At 45.1% G+C, this 24,162-nt stretch overlaps 1 protein-coding gene across 1 annotated transcript in view; it reads left to right on the top strand.

Annotated features, from left to right (window-relative positions):
* Positions 1 to 9,649: 9,649 nt before the first annotated feature.
* Positions 9,650 to 24,162, top strand: part of CYB5A (cytochrome b5 type A) — a 34,955-nt gene continuing 20,442 nt past the window's right edge. The window contains exon 1 of the mRNA XM_004422636.3: positions 9,650 to 9,883. Within this exon, the coding sequence (XP_004422693.1) occupies positions 9,755 to 9,883 (129 nt within the window). The 5' untranslated portion in view covers positions 9,650 to 9,754. The remainder of the gene's footprint in view (positions 9,884 to 24,162) is intronic.

Raw genomic sequence — 24,162 nt, 5'->3', positions numbered from 1 at the left:
CACCTGTGGGAGTCTGATGAGAAAATAAGGATCCTAGCCTGTCGTTTTGCTAAAATCAAGGGATGACTGGTAGAAATGGGAAACAAATTCAGACAGAAGGGGAGGGAAAGCATCTGGGGGTGGCTTTTGCATCTCCTGGATACTGGAGCAGAAGGCATTTTGCTGTGGAGGATGGAAATGAGCAAAATGGCCTCCGTCACTTCTCCTCCCACCCTGCAGTGACACCTCTATAATGCCACCTGGTGGACAAAACTCCCTGGTGTTGCCTTGTTCCGTTATATTGATGACGTCATGTTAACCTCTGAGTCTCTTGCAGACCTCCAGGAAGCCGCCCACTCCCTTGTCACAGTGAACGACAACAAAGTGCAAGGGTCTGGGTTGTCTGTCAAATACTTGGGTGCTGTCTGGTCAGGTAAGGCAAAAGTGGTTCCTGCTGCTGTTGTAGATAAGACACAGCTTGTCTGTCCTCTTTATAAATTGGTGCAAAAGGGTATCATCTGGGACTGGGGGACCATGGAGCAGGAGGCCTTCACCTAAGCCAAAGTAGCAGTGCAACAAATCCAGTAATTAGGTGTTTTAACAGAAGGACAACCATGTGAATTGGATGTTTCCAGTTACCCAGAGGGGTTTGGATGGGGTCTCTGGCAGAGGCAAGGCGAGAAATGAGTGCCTCTTGCCTTCTGGTCCCAATTGTGGAAAGGGGCTGAAAACCAGTATAGCACCCTGGAACAACAGTTGTGTGTTGCGTACCTGGCCCTCCAGCAAGTGGAGCCCATAACCCATTCCCTGCCAATCACAGTCCATACTCATCTGCCCATTGTGGGGTGGCTGTGGGACGCATTCCCAAAGCCCCACTTGGGAACAGCCGAAACACAGACATTGGCAAAGTGGCATACATACTTACAACAATGAGGGACCCTTACCAGTAGTCCCCTAAGTGCAGAATTGCATGCCATCCTGGGACCAGTGACATACAGCACAGAAGAAACAACCCCGTTAGACAAAGTGCTCATGCCTGAAACCCTGCCAGATGTACGGGAAGGAGAAGGACTAATCCCGGCAGAGGCCAGGTATACGGATGGCTCCAAAAGGGTCCCCCACCCCCCACAAGTGGACAGCAGTGGCCATCCAGCCTTCGACCGACAGCATGTGGTTGGACTCTAGCTCTGGGTACAGTAGTCAGTAAGCTGAATTGTGGGCCGCCTGGATGGTGTTGACTCGTGAGCCTGATCCAGTATGTCTGTACGTGGACAGTTGGACAGTCTGTAAGGGGCTCACCCTGTGGATGGCACAATGGGCACGACAAAAGTGGACTGTTAATGGTTACCCATTGTTGGGGGCAGAACTCTGGGGTGGTATCTGGCTGCGGGTCCAGAGAATGATGATAACAGGACACCATGTGTCTGCACATCAGGCCACCGTGTCACCAGGAAATCAACAAGCAGACAAGTTAGCTCGGATCCATCTCCCGGAAGACATGCCAGCCGAAAGAGTGATAGAATGGCTACACAAAAAGACTGGACACAAAGGAAAATGGACCCTATGGGCTATTACCAAGGCCTGGGGCCTCCCCCTATGGTATGCTGATGTGGTGCAGGTCTGTCAGGCATGCTTTTCTTGTTCCTTGCAGAGACCCCGGGCCATTCTCTGGGACACAGGCCAAATCGCCAGAGGCAACCAGCCTGCTCAACGCTGGCAGGTGAACTACATCGGGCCCTTGCCTCTTTCTGATGGCTGCTGGTATGCCCACATATACAGGACTGCCACAGGCATACCCTAGCAAAAGGGCCACACAAAAGACCACCAAAGGAGGCCTGGAACACCTCTGTGCCATATACGGTGTTCCCATGGACATCAACAAGGACCAAGGTATGCCTTTACTGGCCACCAGGTACAGACGTGGGCTGATCAAATGGATATACATTGGCATTTCCACCTGCCATACAACCCCATGGCTTCAGAGCTGATGGAACGAACGAATGGCTTGCTGAAACAACTGAGGACAGAAGTCAGGACCCTAGCCCACTGGACAAGATGCCCGACAACTGCAATACATCAACTGAATGAATAAGAGAGGCGCACCCGACCCAGTGCATATCAGATGTTGACACAAGGACCTGATACGACAGCGCATCTACCGACAAGGGCTAATCAAGGAGAGACACTACAACCACAGGTGGGCACTCAGAACAACTTGCTTTTGCCTCTGCCACAAGAACTCTCTACCAGGACCCACATGGTCACTTGGCCCTGGGACTGGCAGGTGGGGCCCCGCTGGTGTGGTCTCTTAGCCCCTTGGGGAACAGGCTTAGAAAAGGATACCACAGTAACATCCTTCATTGTGGGGAGGCCACCCAAAACCTCCAAACTCACTAATCCAGGGCCTCCAACTCCCCAAGGCCTTTTCATCCTTTCCCTCTGGTGCGTCATTGTTCCTTTCTTATCCTATACCACTGCAACTGCGTGTGTCTTGTTGGACGGACATGACTTCCCTGTTTTAGTCCCCTTTAAATATTTTACTTTCGTCCTTAGGACAACGTCTGCCAACCTCTTTGCTGCTTGGGCACGCACTGTTGCTGACATACAAAATCGCTGCAACTGCTGGGTGTGCAACGAGCTGCCCTCTCTTCAACCACAGGGTTACTGTCACTGCCAAATAGGGGTCCTCTACTCACTGCAAAGACAAGCCAACAGTCCAGAGGCAAGGTGGCAGGAGAGAAAGGGTCTTTATTATTATTACAGCTTGCTAGCAAGGGGGAAGATGGCAGACTAGTGTCCATAAAGGCCATCCATCTTAAAACTACAAACTTTTGAAGCAGTTATATAGGGCAAATTGGCTGAAGGGGGTGGGTTCGCAATGTGACCATCTGGTGTTGTAGTCCTTGAGGCGCTGGATCACCCCTTTTTCTTGTCACCTGCAATGGATACCAGCATAGGGAGCTGCTTTCTGAAGGTCATTACATTCCCAGGAAAACTTAAAGAACAAAAAGTTACTGTCTTATCACAACAGGGAGGTCTATGCATAAGCTAAGGCTGAGAAAGTAGCAGAGCATGCGTATTGCTCACAAGCAGGGGTGGACTTATCCAGGCTACGTGCAAACTAAAGCATTGCAGACTCAACAAAGGGGTGCCTTGTGGATCAGGGTTATTTATAGCTCCAACATGATTCCCTTCTACAAGATGGCTTCCCTTATGCCAACTTATGCTAACCTGTGACTACATATCTATCATAGCTGTTTAAGCAGCGCTAACATTATCATGGCATCTTCAAGCTGCCAACATCTCTGACTTGAGAGCCCTGTGAGAGTGAAGGAATGCCATCCACTTTCCCATTTCTACTCCCCTCCCCTCAACCTGGCAAAACGTGTTCTTTGGCATTCTTGCCTTCTTCTTATTGATTTTGTTCTCTTGCTGTGCTCTCTATCGCTGTTGTGGTATCTGGTTACAACGCTCCTCTCCCTGTCTGGCTCAAGGGATTCTGCAGAAGAATGACGTGATAAGCTTGTGAGGGCCATTCGGACACATGTGGGGGTGGAGTGTAGGGCCTGGGCCTTGCTTGCTCAGCAAGAGCCCATAAGCCCATTACAACCATGTGTCCTTCTGGCTCCCTTCTGGGCAAGATGCCCAGCTGCTGGGGTCTGTAACAATCCAGGGCTTGGCCAGCCCAGATCCTACTTTATCTCACTCAAAAGAACATCATGGGGCCGGCCCAGTGGCGTAGCAGTGAAGTTCGCGGGCTCTGCTTCCGCAGCCTGGGGTTTTCAGGTTTGGATCCTGGGCACCGACCAACGCACTGCTTGTCAAGCCATGCTGTGGCGGCGTCCCATATAAAGTAGAGGAATGTGGGCACAGATGTTAGCCCAGGGCCAATCTTCCTCAGCCAAAAAAAAAAGAGGAGGATTGGCAACGGATGTTAACTCAGGGCTGGTCTTCCTCTCAAAAAAAAAAAAAAAAAAAAAGGACATCATGTCTTAAAGGGACACAGAGCCCCTCCACGTGAGCTACTGTTCCTGGGAATACTGGTCATACCAGGGACAGCCCCTTGGCAAGCATATAGCCTTTGTGTCCCCTGCCTATATAAGCAACCCCTCCCCACCCGAGGTTGCAGGTACACATTGCTGTCCAGCTGGCTGCCACTGGACCTCCTTGTAAGTAACTCCCAATAAACCTATATGTCTCATCTCTGGGTCTTTTCTTTGGTCTCTTTGCAGCCTATCCCACACTGCTCACCCAACTGAGCGTGTGGCCAAACAGCTGTCCTCAGACATACACAGGGAGACTGAGACTCCGAAGGAGAGGTCCCTAAAAAGGATCCTCACCAGGTATGCACCTCCCATCACTTAAGGAGATTTGATAATCAGACCAACTTATTGAATTGGCATCGCTGCTTCATTTATTAAAGTGAATAAACGTTGTCAGGCCCTAGGATCATTGTATGTGGTGGAAAATTCTTTTTTCTATCCTTTAGCAAATGAATAGTCTGCCCCTCAAATGAATATTCTGGTCCTGCTGTAAGAAAGCAAAGAAAGAGCTATTTATCCACACTTAACGCCAGAGTGCTGAAGAGAGTAGGGTGGTGGTGGGTGGCAGGGAGTGCTATCAGTAATCAGGGAAAGAAGGGTGTGGGGGATGCAGTTGCACACCCAGAGACTAACTTCCTTCTAGCGTCACCATAGAGGTCCTAGATGCTGTTTTTATTCGGGTTGGTAGCTGTGTTTCAGACATGGGGCTCCCAGCTCCCCAGCTTGTGAGAACTCCGCTGCCCTCTCCATAGCTCACATTCCTTGTATGCTTATGTGGCTGCATCGAGCATCTTGGACTGGTCTTAGATCCGCACACTTGTTCATTTTAAACTATTTGCATGCTGCTCCTGCATTTAGCCTCTCTTTCCCCCTGTTTCCTAGGCTGGGAAAGAAAGAAAACAGTTTTACTTTTGTAGAAGTACCAGGAAAAGTTAAAAAACTTGGCCAGTACTCTTGCTAGTGACAGATAAATAAATTAAACCACATTTCTCAGCCTGGTTATAGTATAATTATGATTTTTTCCCAATTACTTACGTGTCATACTCTATATCACATTTATACCCTTATTCATTCAAAAACATTTATCAAGCATGTGCTGAGCCAGGCACTGTGCTAGGTGCTGCAGATACAGATGTGACTAACTGTCCCTGCCCTTGAGGAACTCTCGGTGCAGTGAGACAGACAGACATGTAGACCGATGGTTTAGTGAGTGCGTGATAGACGTGATCAGGGAATCAAGGAGCACTGAGAGGGCAGTAGTGGGAGGGGAAGAGTGTGGTGAGCACATGCCTCCTCCAGAGCTGACTCCTAAGCTAAGTCAAAAAGGGTCTTGAGTCCTTGGTCAGGATACAGAAGTGGGAGAAGGCAGGTAAGGAGAGTACTCTGGCAGAGGAGAGGGCTTGAGCAAGGGTATGGAAGTGAGGACAGAATGCTGAGTCTCCTGAGATCTAGAAATAGCTCACTGTTGCTAGGCTATAAAGTTTGACGTAGAAAAGACAAAGGAGGAATCTAAGAAAGAGAGGCAGATTTTGAATGATCTTGGATGCTCTGTAAAGAATTTGAACTCTAGTTATTGGGAGACATGGGAAGGTCTTAGGCAAGTAGTGATGTGATAAGATTTTAATTTTGGATCCATTCCTCTATGGAAGATGGGTCTGAGGAGCTCAAGACTAGAGGCAAGAAGAACCTGTTAGGAAGTTACTGTAAGCAGGTAGGCAGGTAATCATGAAAGGCAGATCTGGGACAATGGTATAGGGATAAAGAGGAGAGCACTGATCAGAGATATTTAGGAGGAAAAATCTGTAGGACTTGGTGATGCATTCAATTTTGAAGATGACCCAGATGATTCCCAAGCTTCTGACTTGGGTGACTTTATGATGATAACACCATCAGCTGTATTTCATAGAACTGTCTAGAACCCTGAACCCTTTACAAAGTTAAATAGGATATGTGGAATTTTCCTTATCTATACCATTTTAGTCTTGTTCCATTTATTTTTGCTGGAGACAAAAAAAGATTTTTAAAAAATAAATTTAATACTGCAACCATGTCCTATAACCAAACATTTACTCTCCTTATTTGCCTGCTCCTGCTTCAAGATGGACAAACAAGGAAAATGTGCCTAAGAATGTATTTACAATAAGATGTCCTACATATAATTAATTTGTCACTGTTTGAAGTTACTGAGGAAAATTGCCCCACCTCAGCAATGAATTTAAGACATTTGTATTAGCTTTGTGGTCAGATAATATCCATTGCTCTCTACTCCTCATTTGTGCCTCTGCAATCCAATTGATCAGAGATTCTCAACTCACATTCTGGTGTGTTATAAATATACATGGGTAAAAACAACTTCAAGTCATAAATGCTTTATTTTAATATGAATAAAAATGTTTAGAATTTAGAAAATTTTGGAAATTATTGCTAATAGATAGGGAATTGTTTAGAAATGAACTAAATAGGCTATATATACTAGAGATATAGATATTTTTGGAAGGGAAAAGTTAACCTATGCTAACATGATATTTAAAAGACATGAATATAATACAAATTACCCGTGTAGATATTTGAATTAGAGTCCATCTTTGTAGAAGTGCCCATTTGTTGAGGGAACCAGCTCTCTACAGTTATAACTATATAATGGCAAATATAACTATTCACCAATGGGCAGGAAAGAGCTGCTCAAGTGCATCTCAAGCACAAGTGGCAGAAGGAATTAGAAAAGGAATAAAAAATGTAATAATTTTTGCTTATTTTTGCCCTATAGTGGAAGAGAAGACTGAGTGCTTTTTACAGCATATTTTTACCTGAGGACCTTTAGGAGTAGAGTTGGTTTTCTAAAAAAGTTTCTAACAATTTCTTTGGTGGAGGAGAAGTCAGAAGGAGTTTGTAAATATTTGTGTTCCTTTAATTCCTCTGGTTTGTTTGTTTCTAAATTTGTCTAGATTTATATCACCTTGGAACACCTGACAGATAGGATATTTCCTTATACCTGTGTTTCAGAATAAGGAAGTCTTGTTGAATAATAGTAACAGCACCAGCTAGAATCTATTACTGCTTTCTATGTGCTAGACCCTGTGCTAAGCATCTTATAAGCAGTGGCTTAGAACAGTTAACTGACTAGCTCATAGCCATGCATCTGCTAAGTCACTAACCCAGGGATAGAATCCAGGTCATTGGCATCCAAGTTTTGTTTTTAACCAGTTCTAGAGTTATTTGGAACTGGGACTGAAATCTGAAACAGTCTTGACATTGGATTATAGAGGTGGCCACGCACTCAAGAGACTCATGGCTCTGCTGGAAGTCATGGGGAGATTCAGCAGTCCTGAGAACTGTTGGGGAAATAGTATAATCTGGTTTACCATTTTCAAAATGTATAGGAAAGTTATATAACACTAAATGCATACATTTGAAAAGAGGAAGTCTCAAATCAACACACTAAACTCCAACCTCAAGAAATGAGAAAAAAAGAGAGAGAGAGAAAAATAAACCCAGAGCAAGCAGAAGGAAGGAACTAATAAAGAGCAGAAATCAATGACATTGAAAAAAAAGAAAAACAGAGAAAATTAAAGAGACAAAAAGCTGGCTCTTTGAAAAGATCAATAAAACTGACCAACCTCTAGCAAAGCTGACAACAAAAAAATGAGAGAAGTCACAAATTACTAATATCAGGAATTGAACAGAGGATATCACTACAGACCCTGCAGACATCAAAAGGAAAATGAGGGACTACTATGAACAACTCTACACACATAGATTTGACAATTTAGATGAAATGGACCAATTCCTTGAAGAGTACAAACCACCACAACTCACACAGTGTGAAACAGATAATTTGAATAGTCCTATAACTGTTATGAAAATTAAATTCATAGTTTAAAACTTCCAGAAAAAGAATTCTGCAGGCCCATATGGCTTCACTTGTGAATTCTACCAAACTTTTAAAGAATAACACCAATTCTGTACAATCTTTTCCAGAAAAATAAAAGAGAACACTTTCCAATTCAGTCTATGAAGGCAGTATTACTCAGATACTCAAACCAGACAACTATAATGCATAAAAAGAAAACTACACACCAATATCTCTCGTGTGGATACAAAAACTCTTAAAATAGAATTCAGCCATATGTAAAAAGAATTATACACCATAAACAAATAGGGTTTATTTCAGAAATGCAAGGCTGGGTCAATATTTGAAAATCAATCAGTGTATTCCATCATATGAAAAGGCTACAGGATATTTGGAATGCTTAGAAAAATGTTTTTGATGGCCATGCATCCCTATGGGGGCGGGGGACAGACACGACTAACACCTATGGAGCACCTGATGAGGAAGAACCCTGCTGACTCCCTGGGAGGATGACCTACACGTGCAACCTGCTGTGTAGTCCTTTTTGGAATTACCTACCATTGCTGAAAAGGGCCTTAATTAATATCAGATGACTTTTTATTTTTATTTTTTATTTTTACTTTTTTGTAAGGAAGATCAGCCCTGAGCTAACATCCATGCTAATCCTCCTCTTTTTGCTGAGGAAGACTAGCTCTGAGCTAACATCTATTGCCAATCCTCCTCCTTCCCCCCACCCCACCCAAAGCCCCAGTAGATAGTTGCATGTGTAGTTGCACATCCTTCTAGTTGCTGTATGTGGGACACAGCCTCAGCATGGCCAGAGAAGCAGTGCCTTGTGCGCAGCCGGGATCCGAACCTGGGCCGCCAGTGGTGGAGCAGGCGCACTTAACCGCTAAGCCACAGGCCGGCCCTCGGATGACTTTTTAATAGGCTGGAATTTTCCCGTTTTTTTTTTTCCTTCAAACATTTGTAAATCTTCCTATGAGTGCCTAGCTGGGTAGGTACTCTCGCAGGCTCTATTCCAAGTGCCGTCAGTCATTTAGGATTTACCTTAAACAACACAGTGTTGAGAAAAGATAGAGAAGACACTAATACAAGGACTCGCCTCAGCAGAGAAGTACTTCAGGTTACGGGAATCGAGTTTTTGCTTTTTACAGAACACATCATTTCCCCGGGTTTGTGTCCTCTGTGAGAACTGGGCGATCCGGGGTGGGTGGGGGTAGTCAAGCAGAACTAGACAGTGTGCTCTGGGCGGCACCCTCGAGGCTAAGGGACGGCGCTGCGCGTGCAGCGTCCACGTGGCTCGTTGAGGCCCCGTGTCACGCTGTTTACCCGAGACTCGCAGCGGAACGACTTTGTTACAAATTAACGTCCAGGGCTGGCTGACCCCCCTTGTTGCGCAATCGCGATTTTGATGTTACGGTCGCTGTCCCGCACAGGTGGACTTCTGCGCCGGCCTCAAGGGACTCACCTTTGACCGCGCCCCCACCGCGCCTACCCTTCTCACGCACACCCGACACCCCCGGCGCCCCAGCGCCCCGCCGCTTTCTGCGCAGACGCAAGCCCCGCCCCGCCCTCCGCGCACTCCCACAGCCGGGATTATGAAAGGCATCTTCTGCAGCCAATTAACACCCGCGCGCTGGGCGGGGCGCGCTGGGACTGGCGGATGGTGTCGGCCAGGGGCGCGCCTCTAGAGTGACACGAATTCTGGCCAATCATCGGAGGCCCTGCGCCGGCCGCCCCCTCCGCGGCGCCGGCCGCCCTGCCCCCGGCGTGGGGCCCGGACTCGGGGAATGTCCCGGGCCGGGCTCGCTGAGACCAGCGGTGTGCTCTGTCCGGGTCGGCTGGTGTCTGCAGGGCCTGAGGCTCGCCGCGTTCCGAAATGGCCGAGCAGTCGGACAAGGCCGTGAAGTACTACACCCTGGAAGAGATCCAGAAGCACAACCACAGCAAGAGCACCTGGCTGATCCTGCATCACAAGGTGTACGATTTGACCAAGTTTTTGGAGGAGGTGAGGTGGTGAGGCGCGACGCCTGCCGGGGTTTGGGGGTTCCTTGCTGTGACCTGCCGTTCGCAGCGCGGCGGGGCTGACGTGCGCGGCTCTGTGTGCGCACCCCGCCCGGCACACCTGGGAGCGCTCCCTGCGTCTGCACACCCCTGTGTGCGCACCTGTCTGCACACCTAGGAGCAATCTCCGCGTCTGCACGCCTGTGTCTGCGTGTGCTCCCCGAGTCTACACCTGTGCGTGCACACCTGGGAGCTCCCCCTGAGTTCGCACCCGTGGGTGTGTGTGTGTGTGTACGTGTACGTACGCACACCTGAGAGCGCTCCCACGTCTGCGCTCCTGCGCGTGCCCCCCCGGAGTCCGCACACCAGTGCATGCACACCTGGGAGCGCCCCGGCCAGCATAGCGGCTGGGTGAGCCATTTTTGCAGCCCGCGGCGTGCCGGTAGGGCGGGAGCTGCCTCCAGAGACCCTGCGAGGGGCGTGTGGGACAGCATTGCCTAGCACTTACTGGGAAGCACATCGCGTCTGGAGCTGCTTTCCTGGGAGAGGGCTCAGCTACGGAAGGATTTTGAAAGATCTCCTTTATCCTTGAGTTTGCATAGACGAGGTCTCCGCCTAGGATAAGGGTTGTCCTACTTCTGTTATTCCGGGAGTGGATTCCTATGGGATCCCACGAGAGGGGACTCTGGGTTCGGAGGTTGGGGTGTGATCCACACGCGCTCTCCTCTGTTCACCTAGAAGGAGCACGGTGGTGGTTGACCGCATCCAGGAAGGACTTCGTAGCGAGGGTCAGTGCTGGACTCTTGGGATTGAGAAGTCAACCCCGCGATGTGAGTGAGGCTTTGATGAAGTAGGAGGGAAGAGGGATAGAATAGTAAAAAGTGCCAGTGGGACTTGATCCTTAAGCAACTTTGGGACTTGTAAAATAACTTTGCTTGACTTAAAGGGAAACATTCCTTTGATAAGATTCTTTGCGTTAGGTTATAACTTTTGAAGTTCTAGGGCCTTTTCTTTGCTATCTCTGGATGTGTTTTATCCCTGTGGGGGAGTTTGAATCATAAATCTTAATACAACACTTACCCTCCTTCATCCTCCAGACAATAAATGAGCATGTTTAGTGATGGGAATTCTTTATATAGTTTGAGGGGAAAACGAAAATTAGAGGCCTGGTCTTAGCTAGACCACAATTTATGTCAAGGGACTTTTGTTTTGCAGAGAATTTTTTTTTTAAAAAGGTTGGAGTTGATGCTTGTTAGTATTATTAGTAAGATATTTTACTATGAAACTGTCATTTGGTGGAGCGCCAGAAGATAAAATAGTGTCCTGATTTAGTTAGGAGTGGTTTGTAGTAGGAAGTCAGATCTGATCTGTCCTGTCCCTTCTGCTGAACTTATTTACCGTTAGAGTTTTTTGAACCAACAACACTGCATCATAACATCAGGTCTAATTGACACCAAATTTCTGCTTGTAACTCTTCCTTCCCTCCCCCTATGGTATATGTGATTCTGGAATTTTAAGATCCAGTGTGTGCTTTATTTGCGTCTTTAACAAAAAACAGTATTTATAAAAGAATAATAGGACATTTTATATTATAAAGCATATTTCCTTTTTTCGTTTTTTTGTGGGTCTGTCCTATGCATTTTGTTGTACAGGAGGCCTCCCTGGCTTCCCCCCACCAGATGTCAGTAGCACTGGCCCCCCAGTTGTGACAACCAAAAAGGTCTTCAGATATTGCAAATGTCCCCTGTGGGACAAAAATCACTCCTAGTTGAGAATCACTGTCCTAAAATGTATTCTGCATAACTTTTAAGGGTAAATTTTTCCCAAAGAGATAATAAGGAAGAGAAGATTGTTAAACTTTACTATAAACCATGTACTTTTACGTTTCTTTCTTAAGAGGCAGGAAAAGGGGAATTGCACAGTTTTCTAAGTAAAGCTGGAAGAGATGGGAAACAATCTGTGCAGTGGGTAAGTTAGCTAACGACAGTTTCCCTCAGTCTTTCTCAGTTTTAAATACTTTCTCTTTGAAAATAGCATGGGGAGAACTCCTCTCACGTAAAATGAGATGAAATGAGTTCCTCATTAATATTTGATAACTAATACTTATAGCGAGATAACTAAAAACTACTATTTATAGTGAGAAATAAAATGTTTACAGCAGCTCCTGTAAGCTTTACTTTTCTGTTTGTACTTGGTAAAATGCTCCTGTAACAGCCGACCTGTGACTTGAGTGTGGGGCCTCCCTGCTCTCTGGTATTCACGCCCTTCCTTTTGATCAGTCCATCCAGTATCTGTTGAGCTCTCCTTGTAGTGAGGACTGTGGAACCCGAGAGGAAGAGACATTTCTATTCGCAGAAGCTTCCGTTAGAGGAAGCAGGAATAAGACAGAAAGCTATGCTGTGGGCAGGAAGGATGACACAGGAAGCTGTGAGTCTGAATGGAGTCTAGTTCAGCAGTCAGGAGTGGACCAGAGGGCAGTGTGAGGCGTCAGGCGTGGACTCCGGTAAATAGAGCCTGAAGTCAGCGATGGCAGGAGTGGAAAGGATGGGACCTGCTTTGCTCGCAGAGTGGGGCGGGGATTAAGGTAGAAGAGGAGGGTGGCTGCAACTTTGAACTGACCGACTAGAAGGCTGACAGCATGCAGTGAGGAGCAGGCTTGCCAACCGGTTGCTCTAGCTGGTCAGCCTTCTCAGAACATCCTGATTCCACTCTTTTGGGACATGTTTTCCATTAGCCGTTTTTACTTTCTGCGACCATCTCTGCTAACGGAGTGTCCTGGTCTTGGGTTTCCCTCCCCCAGCAGGGCCATCCCAGGATTCCCTACAGGCGACTTCCTGCATCTTAAACAAACACAAACCTTCTCATTCAGAGAGCTTCTGCGGGATGCTGTGTCAGAGGTTTTACTCTGTCCTAGATCCCTCCTGTTCCCGTTACTGTGTTAGGCTGGTGCTGTTTGTCTCATCCCTACTTTTGAAACACAAAGGAGCCCAGAAGGTCTCTCTTCCTCCCTTGCCAAAGCTCCGGAAATTAGTTAAATTGCATGTTAACTGAACAATGGTCTACTTTCCCTAATTTACCAGAGTATGAACTTTTTTTTTTTTTGGTCTTCTTACCTCTCAAAAGAACCTTCAGTTATTCTGGGCTAGATCTCATTATACCAGGAATTCACTCATCCATATGGACAACATGATTTTTCATGGCTTCTTTCAGTATATCAGAGATTTATATGCATGTCTGCATTCATGTTGAGAAAATATATACTGTGATGGGTGGAAGAGGGTCCTGGTCTGCCACTGACACTTTACGCCTCAAATGCCTTATTTAAGGTAAAATGGGAGGAGGTTAATAGTGCCTACTTCACGGGGTTATTATAATAAACCAAATAATGCTGGTTAAACACATAACATGATGGCAGCCATATGGTCCATGCACAGTAAATGCAAACTCCTACACTAGTATGGGGCCGGGTGGGGTGGTGGCTTTCTTTCTATAGCATCGTATGTAGCTGAGTGCTAATATGAGATTTTAGGTAGAGGTGTAAATTTGACAGATGATATTGAAACAAAAGAGTATTATAAAAATTATAGCCTCCAGTCAACACAGGTGAAGTTTGTAAGTTGTGCAATGAGCTCCATGTCCTGAAATAATGGCCTTATAAAGCTGTTTTGTTATTCAAGAGGAAGTTTGACACCTGAGAGGGAAGGCTGGCTCATTATTAACGGCAAGCTAAGGAGCACCAGGTGTTTAGTTACTCTGATACTGACCTACAAGATTATGAGCCTTGTTGCCTACATATTTTGAACTCGATTTTTTTTGCTTTTCAATCCTGAGTTCTAGTTTTTGAATTTATATTTGTGAAGTTGAGTCTTGTCATATCTGATTATATTATTAGTAGGGTTATTGATTATAGAACATTGAGGTACAGTTATTTGAAATGAAAATGTAAACATTTGGGGCCAGGAAGAAAAGTGATTTGCTTTTCCCTTTCTGTGATTTGGGTGGCAGCATTTATTCAGTTTTTAAAAGAGCTGTGGAAGGCGAGAAGGAAGTATCACATAATTGATGACAATCATATAACTTGCTTTCAGAGTCAGTGGATGTTTAACTCATGAAATAGATAATCTTCCTGAAAAATGTTATGAAGCAGGATGCCTTTGTGTCACGTTGCTCCACTGCTTTCCACGATCAGAATGGAAACTTGTTTCTGTAGAACATTTTCTGATGATCCTGGGATCCTGATGCTCTGTATCTGTGTCTTGGATGCTCGTTAACAGCATTCTGCCTCTCCAAGCTATTGGCTCCTGACTCACTTTTGCTTTTAGAGTCTTAGGCAGTGTTCTTTATAGCAGGTTTTGTTGTAGGGACTTACTTTTTATTTTCCTTGAACATGACTGCCTACTTTGTAGAGACCAGTGGTTCCAAGCCTGGGGAACCTCAGTGCCCTGGGGATCCGGGAAGAGAGTGTGGGTGCTTGAAACTCAGTGTCTTAATTCTGAAAAACACAGAGGACCATGTATCTTGACCCTTGATAGGGCTGCCATATTTAGGGCTAAAATCCTAAATGTGTTTGCTTTTTTCAAGGAAGTTTGATAATATTCCAAATCTCATACTACTAAAAGCTGTGGTTGCAAATATGTCTTTGAGGAATGTAAAATGGGAACATTATTAATTATTAACATATGTAGTTTGGTAAATAAAACTTAGAAAATGTGAAATCCATAGGAGGAAAATACAAAGGCATCCGTGGTGGTCAAGGTGGCTCAGGCGTCTTGGGTAAACAGGTGGCAGAGCCACATCTCACAAGGCCACCCGGGAAATGTGAGCCCGTGGGCAGGACCTCTTTTATATATTTCTGCAGATTTTTTTTTCGTAACCTTTGCTAGTTTTGAGAAGAGGTTCCAAGAGTGCTTGAGGCTACTTTGTTTTGAAACAGAAAAAAATGAAACCACTCGAGATTAACTTTTCTTTATTGTTTATCTTTAAGGTGGATGGAAATTCTAAAGAAGGAAGAGGGAACAGATTAGGCAAGCCAGCTTGGGTGAATCAAGGAATAAATAATCCTCCTTTCTACTTAATGCAGACGTCTATTGTTTTAAAAGTCCTCCAAAACCACAGAAGATAACCAATAAATACTTTTAATGTAATGGAATCTGAACAACCCTGGTCCCATTAGACATTTGTGGGAAAGAATTGGATGGTGATTAGGAAAACTAGATCTAGAACTAGACTTATTGTTGAGATGACCTCGGCAAGTCAGGTAAATTCTCTAAATCATTTTTTTCATTTGTAAAGGGGGAATATTCTGTCACCTGTATCTACTTCAGGTTTGTGAACAATCCTGAAGAATAATATGTGTGAAAACACTTGGAAAAGTATGTCAATATTTTGATTAAGTTCAAGTTTTCTTGTAAATTGTTATAATTATTTTTTGTTATTGGGTAGGTCCAATATTTATTTAGTAGGTCCAATATTTAATGTTAGCCAGTGAACAAAAATGGTTCAAAATACAGATATTCCCTTGAAGTATAATTTTTCAGGAATATGTGCTATGCATAATGGGATATCATCTCTTTTCTGGAGCTTTTAAAAATACAGCTTTACTGTTTTGGGGCAAAAGAATACACAATTATTGTAAGGAATCAGACATTGTGGAAAAGTGCAAAGAGGAAAATCAAAGCTGCCCAGAATTCCACTGCCTGGAGGTGACCACTGTGAACGTTTTGATGAGCGTTCTCCAGACAGCTCTGTACACATCCCCTCTCATACATGGATTTGTTATACGTAAACGGTAAAATACTCTAGCGGCCGTTTTACAGTCTGTCCCCACCCCCCTTTATATGTGGAAGGCGCCATTCTATTTCAGTAAATCATTTTTTTCCTGGGTGCCTCCTTATTATATAGATGTATTATAATATGTGTAACCACTCCTCTCTTCTTGCACACTTTGTGGTTTAATGTCCTACCTGTGGTTATGTCCTAGGTAAATCTTTACAAGTGGGATTGTTGGATGAAATGCTGTATGCACTTTTCACCTTTTGATGAGGACTCCCAAGTGCCCATGGTGGTAGCGCTGTGACCCCTCAAGGGCTCTCACACACTGGCGAGTGTTTCCCCAGGTCTTGTTCTCTTTAGTAGCTGAGAGACCCACTGCCTCTCCTGAATTATCTGTGTGTATTTTTGTCAGAAGGGGAAATGTATGGAGACATTGCTTAGCCCCTTTAGCATGTAAATTCTCTTACCAGTGCAGCTGTAGCAAGTAAGACCTTGTTTATCCTAAAATTAGCCCTAGTAGTCGGCACTAGTCCATTTCAAAGCACAGAACAGTGGCCTGAGGTAGCAGCAGACTAAATGAGGATTTGAATAGCAGGGCTCAAAGCTGTTCTCTACGTCTTAATAAATATCCTTTTTTCCTTATTGCCTTTGAACTTGATTGTCTTGGGAACATCTGCTTGCATGTATTTATTAACTGGCTACTTGTCCCTTTTACTAAGTCCTGTGTGGGGACCTGGGAGTGAGTTGAAGATTGAGACTCGGTTCACACTGGGTGAGCAGCACTTGGCCTGTGCAGCCTGTTGGTAGGTGACCTCTGGTTAGTGAGAGCCAATGTCTCGTGGATGACAGCAGGAGGTCACTTTCTTACAGCCGTAGAATTGTGTCTCTAGTCTGGGCCATGGGTTCATGATGTCCAGAATGATGGCATTGAACCGGCACTGATGCTGGGGGGGACCTGGAAGTAGAGTGGATGTGGGGAGGAGGGCGAGGGCGGCATTAACTGCCTCTGGGCTCAGTTGGTGTCTTCTGTGCCTGGCTCACTGGGGCTGGCAGCCTGTTGCTCTTCTGTAGTGAAGGCCTTGGGCGTGTCAGTTTCCACCTGTTTCTCTCAGTGCTGCTGTTGCTTATCACTGGCAGGCTGCCTACTGAACTTTGCACAGCTGTGTCAAAGATTGACCAGGACACAAAATATATCCAGTCTGCTTTCCCCTCTCTCCCTCTTCTTCAGAAAGTGTTAAATAAACGTCATTCATGCTCCCTGCCTGTGTGGAAATCTCCAGTGGGCATGGCATCTCCAGTGGGCCAACAGTAAAAGTGATAGCAGTCGGCACTTACTGCACATTGACTGATGTTCAGTGTGTGCGAGATAGGACACTAAATGCTCTTCGTGCATAAAACTCCCCTTTGCATTTGTACTTTTAGTCCTCAGAACAATCCTTTCAGGTCAGTGGTGGTGGTATTCTTTTTAAAGGTGAGAAAAATGTGGCTTAGGAGGTTCAGTGACTTGCTCAAGTCACATAGCCAGTGAGAAGCAAAGCTAGGATTTGAATCCAGGACGTAGGACTCCCCAGCCCAAGTTCTTCTGTGAACTCTGTGACTAGGCATGCCCTAGTCACAAAAGAAACCGCTTGGAGGTAAGAGGGCAAAAATGTGCTTTTCTTTCCCTCTGTTGTCATTTTACCGTATTGCCTTCTGGAAAGTGAAGGAAATGGCCATTCCAGTTTCTCATGGGGGAATTTTTAAGTACAGAGAGTCCTGGAGAGTCTTCAAGGACTCATTTTGTTCCTAACACAGATGGCATCTGGATGATCTTAAGAATCAGTGTCGATTTGTTTAAGAAAGAGATTGTTTACATACATGTTAGGCATGTGTGAGGAGGTTAGATGCTGTTTGGAAAGGCCTCTTAAATGCTGCGCTGGGAGGGATTTTCTGAATGAAATCCGATGAGGTTGCCACTCTGATAAAATCCCTCCTGGGTTCAGCTAATTCCTTCCTGCCCCTTCCCACTCCCTCTCTGATTGCAGGTCCTCATCCTCTGAGCTGCACTAGGTGCAGGGGACTCCCTGTCTTTCCTTGTCTGCCAATACCCCCATTCCACTTAGCATCCCCTTCTGGGGAGCCCCCTCAGGAAGAGTCCCTCTCTCTTTTCTTGTTGCATGTGTCACGCGATTGCAGTTGTTAGACCATCTTTCTCTTCAGAGCACATGTCCTGACATGGTCTTCAGGATTTCACTGGTTCCATCAAATTGGTAGTTGCTTTATGAATTTTCAGTTTGAGTAATGTATGTTATTATTACATTAAAGATTGTAATTTCTAGAAGAAAAACAAAAAACTTCATCTTGTGGAAACAGATTGTCATTTCTCTGCTTAGTTTCTTTCAGTGGCTTCCTGTTGCATTTGGAATAAATCCCATCTCTGTCCTGGTTTAAAAAGAGCTCTGCGTGATCTGGCCCCTTCCTCTCCCACGGCAGCTAGTTACAACATTCCCTCGCCCTCCAGGCCCAGCGGCTTGGCCTCTGTTACTCAAACAAGTCTGGCTTGTTTCTGCTTAAAACTTTTGTACTGGTTCCCCCTCTGCTTGGTGTACATTTCCTTGATCACCACCCTCTTCAGGGCAGAGCTCATTGTCTTTTCCCAGAACGGGGAATTTTCTGTCACATCGTCCTGTTTTCCTTCTCTACTAGCACTTTCTTCAGTCCATACCTGCCATTTTTCTCATTTGTTTGCCCCCTTCCTCCACCAGACAGCGAGGCTCTCGTCCGGCATACTCCCTGCTGCGTGCCCTGGCGCATGGTCAGTGCTCGGTAAATATTCCTTACGTGGGTGGCAGAGGAGAGAGTCCCATGGAGGAGGACACAAACCTCCCTCTGTTACTATCACAAACCCATCCTCTGTTACCGTCTTATTTATTTTCTCCTTTTTTCACACAAATGGCACATACTATTATTATTATGATGTGATTTCTTCTTGGTCCATAGACATTTGCCTGAGATTCTGTCCCAGAGGATTTAACACTGAGGAACTAGTGGGATTTTATTATGACAATTCAGATTATAACGTAGCCTCAGAGCTGGAACGAAGAAGCCATTGAGCAAGGCTCCTGTGAAGTAATGGAAAGAAAAGGAGGGTCAAGGTGAGGGAAGGACTCTTGTTGTGTTTCCCAGTGTGGCCCTGCCCAATGCCGTGCCTCCGCTTTACCTGCTCCTGTGTCCTTGTTCTCACTCAGACGTTTCTTCAGCCACTCACTGTTGGTTCTTCTCCAACCACAAGCCCCTCACTCTCACCCACTGGGTTACTCTCATCAGTATTCAAGCATGCTGTTATTTCTCCTGACTTACAGCAGGTATGCACGCACACACACTCTCTCTTTCTCTCTCTCTCTCTCTCTCTCACACAGACACACACACACCCTCTCTCTCACTCTCTCTATCACACAACCTCTCTTGACTCCTCTTCCCCTTCACATACTCCTCGTTTTCTGCTCCCCTGTGGAGTAAACCCTCTGGAAGGGTGTTGAGCCTACTGTCTCTAGTTCGTCTTCTCCATCCTCTCTTGAACCCCACCGATTTACCAAAACTGCTCTGTAAGGTCTGCATTGATGCCACTTGCCAGTTCTCAACGCTCCTCTGCCAGATTGATCAGCACCACGCCGCACGGATGATCACCTCTCTGGGAAATACTTTTTGTACTAGTTTCCAGGATGCCTTCCTCTCCTGGTTCTTCTCCTACCTCATCCGTCATCCTTCTGTCCCTTTCTCTCTGACCTCGATGTTGGCATGCCCTCGGGCCCAGTGTTCCACTTTCCCTCGGCCATCACATCCAGTGTCATGACTTTAAATGTGCTGACAACTCCTGAATTTTTAACTCCAGGTCAAAAAGACCCATCTCCTAGACTTCGGATTCTTGTGTCTACAGTCTACTTCACGTCTCCACTTAGATGTCTAAGAGCCTTCTCAAACCTAACATATTAAAAACCAAACTGATCTTCCCTCACAAAAGTTGCTCCATTGTCATCCTTCCCCATCTCAGTTGATGACAATTCCATCCATCCAGTTGCTCAGGTCAAAAACCCTGGGGTCACACTTGACCCTTCTCTTTGTCTCATGTCCCACACTGAATCTACCAGGACATTCTATTGGCTCAACTTTTATAATGTAGTCAGAATCTGACTAATTTTTCCCACCACCTCTGCTGTCTCCCTGCTCTGAGTACCATCACCTCTCATCTGGTATCCCTTGCCCCTGACAGTGTACTCTGAGCAGAGTAGAGAGACATTTTAAAATTTGAGTCAGATCATGTTACTTTCCTGTTTAAACCCTTCAATGGCTAATACACCACCTGATTTTAATACTTCGGATATAGCTGTGGTAATCAAGAAAGTGTGGTCGTGGCAGAGAGACATATACATAGATTAGTGGAACAGAGTAGAGAACCCAGAAATAGACCCAGGCAAACACTTCCAATTGGTTTTTGACAAAGATGCAAAAGCAATTTAATGGAGGAAGGACAACCTTTTCAACAAATGGTTCTGGAATGATTGGACATCAATAGTCAAAAAAAAAAATCTTGACCTAAACCTCACACTGTATACAGAAATTAACCCAAAACAGATCATAGATCTAAATGTAAAATGTAAAGTATTTTGAGGAGACTTGACATTAGGCAAAGAGTTCTTAGATATGACAGTGAAAGCATAATGGGTATAAGAAAAAATGGATAAATTGGACTTTATAAAAATTAAAAACTTTTGTTCTTTAAAAGACTCTTAAGAGAATGAAATGTCCAGCCACTGACTGAGTGCAAATTTTTTCTAATCTCATATCTGACAAAGGACTTATATTCAGAATATATAAAGAATTCTCTCAACTCAACAATAAGGAAACAAACAGGCCAAATGGAAAATGGGCAAAAGACTTGAATGGACATTTCTTCCAGAAAGATACATAGATGGCAAATAAACACATGAAGAGATGTCCAACATCATTAGCCGCTAGGGAAATGTAAATTAAAACCACGAAGAGATACCACTACACACTTGTTTGAATGGCTATGAAAAAAAATACTAGTAACACCAAACACTGGCGAGGATGTGGAAATATTGAATCTGTCATGCATTGCCAGTGAGAATGCAAAATGGTGCACTCTGGAAATCAACCTGTTCATTTAAAAAAGTTAATCATGCACTTACCATGTGACCCAGCAAGTTGCACTCCTGGGCGTTTGTCCTGGAGAAATGAAAACTCTGTCCACATAAAAGCCTATTCACATATCCCAGCAATTACAACAGTGCTAGCACACAAAGAAGACTCACTATTGATTGATTGAATAATTAAAAGTTTATTAGTGTAAGATATTATAAAATTGATACAGGATGGCTGTTGGACGAGCTTGAATAATTTCCCGACAGCTTGTTTTATTTCTCTCTTGCTCCCAGCTGCATGTTTCAACCGAATTTATTATTCTTAACACTAGACATAAAAGGAAAAATAGGCCTAACTATTTGATATTGAGAAGGGAAAAAAAGAAAAGACAGAACTGGTGCCACCATCAGTCCCCCCCACCACGGTCTCAGTGCAGCTGTTCCTATCATCTCATTATTTGGCCATTCTGACTCAGGATGGGTCATAGATAGACAGAGTACAGCTCTTCTTAGATCATAACACATTTGCCACTGGGCCCTCCATTTTGGTGGCTTTGTTTATTCTTCTGAGGAAATTGGGTTGAGTTGGGTTGCAAGGCAAGTGGTGTGCTGTTGCAGTGCATCTTCTGGCCTCACTTCCACAGCGTCCCCTGCTCTGGTCCCGCAGAAGTGGGCCTGACCCTGCCTCTTCCCTCTACCCCAGGGTCATGACATCAGAATCAGGGCTTACGTTCCCTTCAGAGATCAGAGGAGTAGTTGTGTCTCCAGTTAACTCACTTGCTTTCATTTTCCTAGTGAGACAAGTTTAGGAATGGTAGAATTAAAAATATTGATCAGGGCATGCTGATCGAATGCAGAATTACCTTTGATTCATGGTATATTTTAGGGCAAACGTTTACTATTTTAACTCTAAAAATAACCAAGAAGGATTTTGCTTCTCTTTTTTCAAGAAGAGAGAATCATAAGGGCATTCTGCAGGATAAGTACAGCTCACAGCTGCGTTACCTGTCTGTCCTCATCCTAATGACCTCTGAGAGTTATCTCATGTAGAAAATACTTGTTGTCCTTACGGTATCTTGTTTCTGTTAACTCTTGTCTTTTTTTCTGTGGCTTAGTAGAATCAGGCCAGTTGGTAAAATCCATAGAAATCACTCGAAGGTGAAGGGCAGGTAGAAAGAAGGAAATCCCTTGGGGTTTGGTGCTGGACTTGGCCTTCAACAATTTAAAGGGCCAGGAACTGTGCCAGGTCTGTACAAGGCTCTTTGTGGCAATATCACATGGGGGTGGGGAGGAGAGGGAGCTAAGTTCATATTACTTGAACTCCTATTACATGCCAGGCGTTCCACTAATTATGTCATTTACTCTTCTCTGTAGTTCAAGATGGGGGAGGTATGTAATGATGGGGACATGGAAGCTCAGAAAGATCCAGTACCTTCCTGGGTCACTCCACTAAGATGTGGCAGAGCTGGACTTTAAATTCAGGTTCCTCTGCCTCCAAACCTGTACTTTTTCCATAACACAGTGCTCCCTGGACATAGAAGCTATTGCAATTGGAGAACTAATTATAACTTCTAGAATACTTCTAGAGCATGACGTGGGAACCTGAGGAGTGTAAGGAGGTGGACGTTAGAGCCCCTGAAGAGGTCAGGGAGGCGTCATAAAGGTGAAGGGGTTTGCAGCGAGCTTGGGCCAAATACGTGACTACTGAGGGGTCTAATTTAACATTTTGATAAATGATATGGGAGAGGGTTATTTATGAAGTAGTTGGGAGGTGATATATGCTTCATTCTGCTTTTCAGTTGCTCCCACCAATCCAATAACAAAAACAAGTGAAAAAACTACCTAGCGATGCATTTTTATATGTATGAAATCCAGTTATTTACGAGACCTGTAGTTCCTCCAGGGAGCCATTGTGTTACTGCCTCTGGGCCTTTGTTATGTCCGTTTCCTTGGCTTAGAATGTCCCCCGCTTGCTGGCTTGGTGAACAGCTGCTGAACCTTTCACAGCGGAGTCCAAGCCTCCCCTTCTTGGTGACCCCTCCTTGGCCTGTGTGTGTCCTCTGCATCTTTCTTAGTTGGTAAGGCCTAGGAAGGCAGGGCAAATGACAAAATTTCTTGGAGTCTAGAAATGAGAGAGATTTCCTGCCAAATTCCCAAAAGGAAAATTTACGAATGAACTTTGTTTTTAAGACATCTTATCTAAAGTCACTTTGTTCAGAAACGTAAAAGTGGTCATTTAATTTACATGTTAAAAAAAAGCGGGGAGGTTGGACTGTAAGTCAGACAGCTCTTCCGTGAACTGTCAGTGTGCCGTTGGGCTTAATTGCTCTGTGTCCCAGTTTCTCTGTCTGCGAGTTTAAGGACTTGGGGCTCTGAAGGTTCTTTTAAACTCTGAACTTCTGGGATTTTAACCTTCAGCCTACCCTTTTGAGTCAAGATTTCCATTTCAGCTTTGTGCTTTTGATGCCCGGCTCACAGAGGAGGAGGCCTGCAGGACTTGCAGGAGCCGAGAGTGGTTTATGATTAAGGCTGGAGCTTGTGATGGGTAGAGGGGAAGGGAGGGGCTGGAGAGGCCCAGCGTTTCATCCTGTCACTCTACTCCTCAGGAACTCACAGTGCTCCTTAGTATTTTCTGCTTCACACTGGCTCGCAAGGCCTGAGGTAATTTGATCCATTCTACCCGTACTAGTCTGAGTTCTCCAGAGAAAGAACCAGTAGGAGATACACACACACACACACACACACACACACACACACACACACACACACACACACACACCACACACACACACACACACACACACACACACACACACACACACACACACACACACACGATAGATACATGGGAAGAGATTTATCATGAGGAAAGCCAAGAAGTCCCAAGATCTGTTATTTGCAAGTTGGAGACCCAGGAAAGCTGGTGGTGAAATTCAGTCCAAGTCTGCAGGCCTCAGAACCAGAGGAGCCAAGGGTGTAAATCCCAGTCTGAGGGAGGGAGAAGATGAGATGTCCCAGCCCAATCAGTGAGGGAGGAAAAAGGGCAAATTCCTCCTTCCTCTGCCTTTTGTTCTATTCAAGCCCTCGATGGATTGGATGACACCCACCCACATTAGGGAAGGCAATCTCCTTTACTGAGTCCACCGATTCCAATGCTCATCTCATCTGGAAACACCCTCACAGATGCATCCAGAAATAATGTTTAATCTAGGCATCCCTGGGTGCAGTCAAGTTGACACATAAAATGGGCCATCATGCAGCCTTACATGTTTTCCTTTATTGAAACTTATCTCTTCACTGACCCGAAGCATGCCACGCACAGTTCAGCCAGTAAGCCTAAACGTCTACTCTGTTTATCCAAATTCTGACT

The sequence above is a fragment of the Ceratotherium simum genome, chromosome 14 (assembly GCF_057802395.1).
Source record: "Ceratotherium simum simum isolate JZ-2026a chromosome 14, ASM5780239v1, whole genome shotgun sequence".
Taxonomy (NCBI): domain Eukaryota; kingdom Metazoa; phylum Chordata; class Mammalia; order Perissodactyla; family Rhinocerotidae; genus Ceratotherium; species Ceratotherium simum.
This window is presented reverse-complemented; position numbering and strand designations above follow the sequence as displayed.